Source organism: Theobroma umbraticum, unplaced genomic scaffold (assembly GCF_002168275.2).
Source record: "Theobroma umbraticum cultivar Fairchild unplaced genomic scaffold, ASM216827v3 scaffold_115.0, whole genome shotgun sequence".
Classification (NCBI taxonomy): Eukaryota; Viridiplantae; Streptophyta; class Magnoliopsida; order Malvales; family Malvaceae; genus Theobroma; species Theobroma umbraticum.
Window position 1 is genome coordinate 1,160,688 of NW_018397284.1, and position 1,068 is coordinate 1,161,755.

General features: G+C 35.4%; 1 protein-coding gene across 1 annotated transcript in view; it reads right to left on the reverse strand.

The window, feature by feature from the left end:
• Positions 1-13: 13 nt before the first annotated feature.
• The window catches only part of LOC110428437 (uncharacterized), a 7,737-nt gene continuing 6,682 nt past the window's right edge, over positions 14-1,068 (reverse strand). The window contains exons 2-5 of the mRNA XM_021444267.2: positions 912-1,024; positions 722-844; positions 431-603; positions 14-234 (exon numbers count right to left, since the gene is read on the reverse strand). Coding sequence (XP_021299942.1) covers positions 93-234; positions 431-603; positions 722-844; positions 912-1,024 — 551 coding nt within the window. The 3' untranslated portion in view covers positions 14-92. The remainder of the gene's footprint in view (positions 235-430; positions 604-721; positions 845-911; positions 1,025-1,068) is intronic.

Genomic DNA, 1,068 nt, shown 5'->3' on the forward strand with positions numbered 1-1,068 from the left:
AATCCCTGTTTTAGTCTAATAGCTTAAGATTCTTGTGGTAAACTCTAACACAGTCTTATCATTTCCCATCCATAAGAGAGATATCTGAAGGCTTAGAAATGGTGAATATAACAACAATAATCAGAATGTTTTATATTATATATTGACAGAAAACTTACCAGTAAGATGGAGGTAATGCCAGACATTCCCAACTCATAGAAGAAGGAAATGAATGAAATACCTTGAAGTGTTGGGCTGAGAATTTTGAAAAAAAAAAGAAAGAAAAGGAACCCTTTGTTAGACAGCTATTTGATTATTCACATATAGAAGAATGTCTGAAAAGGACTGTATGCTAGTTGACTCCAATATGAAGATGGTAACATCCAAAAAGATTAATAAAGAATTGAAGATGCATCTTGAAGCATCAACATAGATAAAAATGCTAAAGAACCTGCTAATAACTATTTCTGCAGCATCTTTCATTGCTTTATATCTTTTATTGAGAACCATCATTGACTTAGTTAAGCAGCCTGTATCTTGTTCCCTTGTGGTATCGATGTCTACCGTCTCAACCAGGAAGAATTGCATATAAACTGGACAAAAAATCAAGAGAACTATTGAAACCTGGAACAGCCAAGAAAATTAAAAAAAAAAAAATAGCCATCAAAGTCTTGGAGAATAGTGGGATGAGAAGGCAGCAGATATGATCATGATAATAACGTTGAAGCATGGTACAACATACCAGAAAAATGTACTTCTCAGGAAGAAAACGCGCCAGCATATTTCCTAAGACATGGGAGGCAGAAAACAGGCCGGTAATCCAACTAAATACTGCAGCCCTGTTGCTGACACTGACAACATCTGCCTGCAGAGGAAGGGAAAATGTGATAACTGCCATCCATGATTTTCTATCAGTGAGAAATAACTCTTACCGCATAAGCAACAGCAATGCAGAAGATGCTTCCCTGGCTTATAATATATGAAATTGTTCGAAGCACATAATAGATGTACACAAATTCTCTGGACTGATTCCAGGCAAGTAAAGCTGCGAAAGAAGTTGAAAAAATATATATTAAGAATATGAATTAC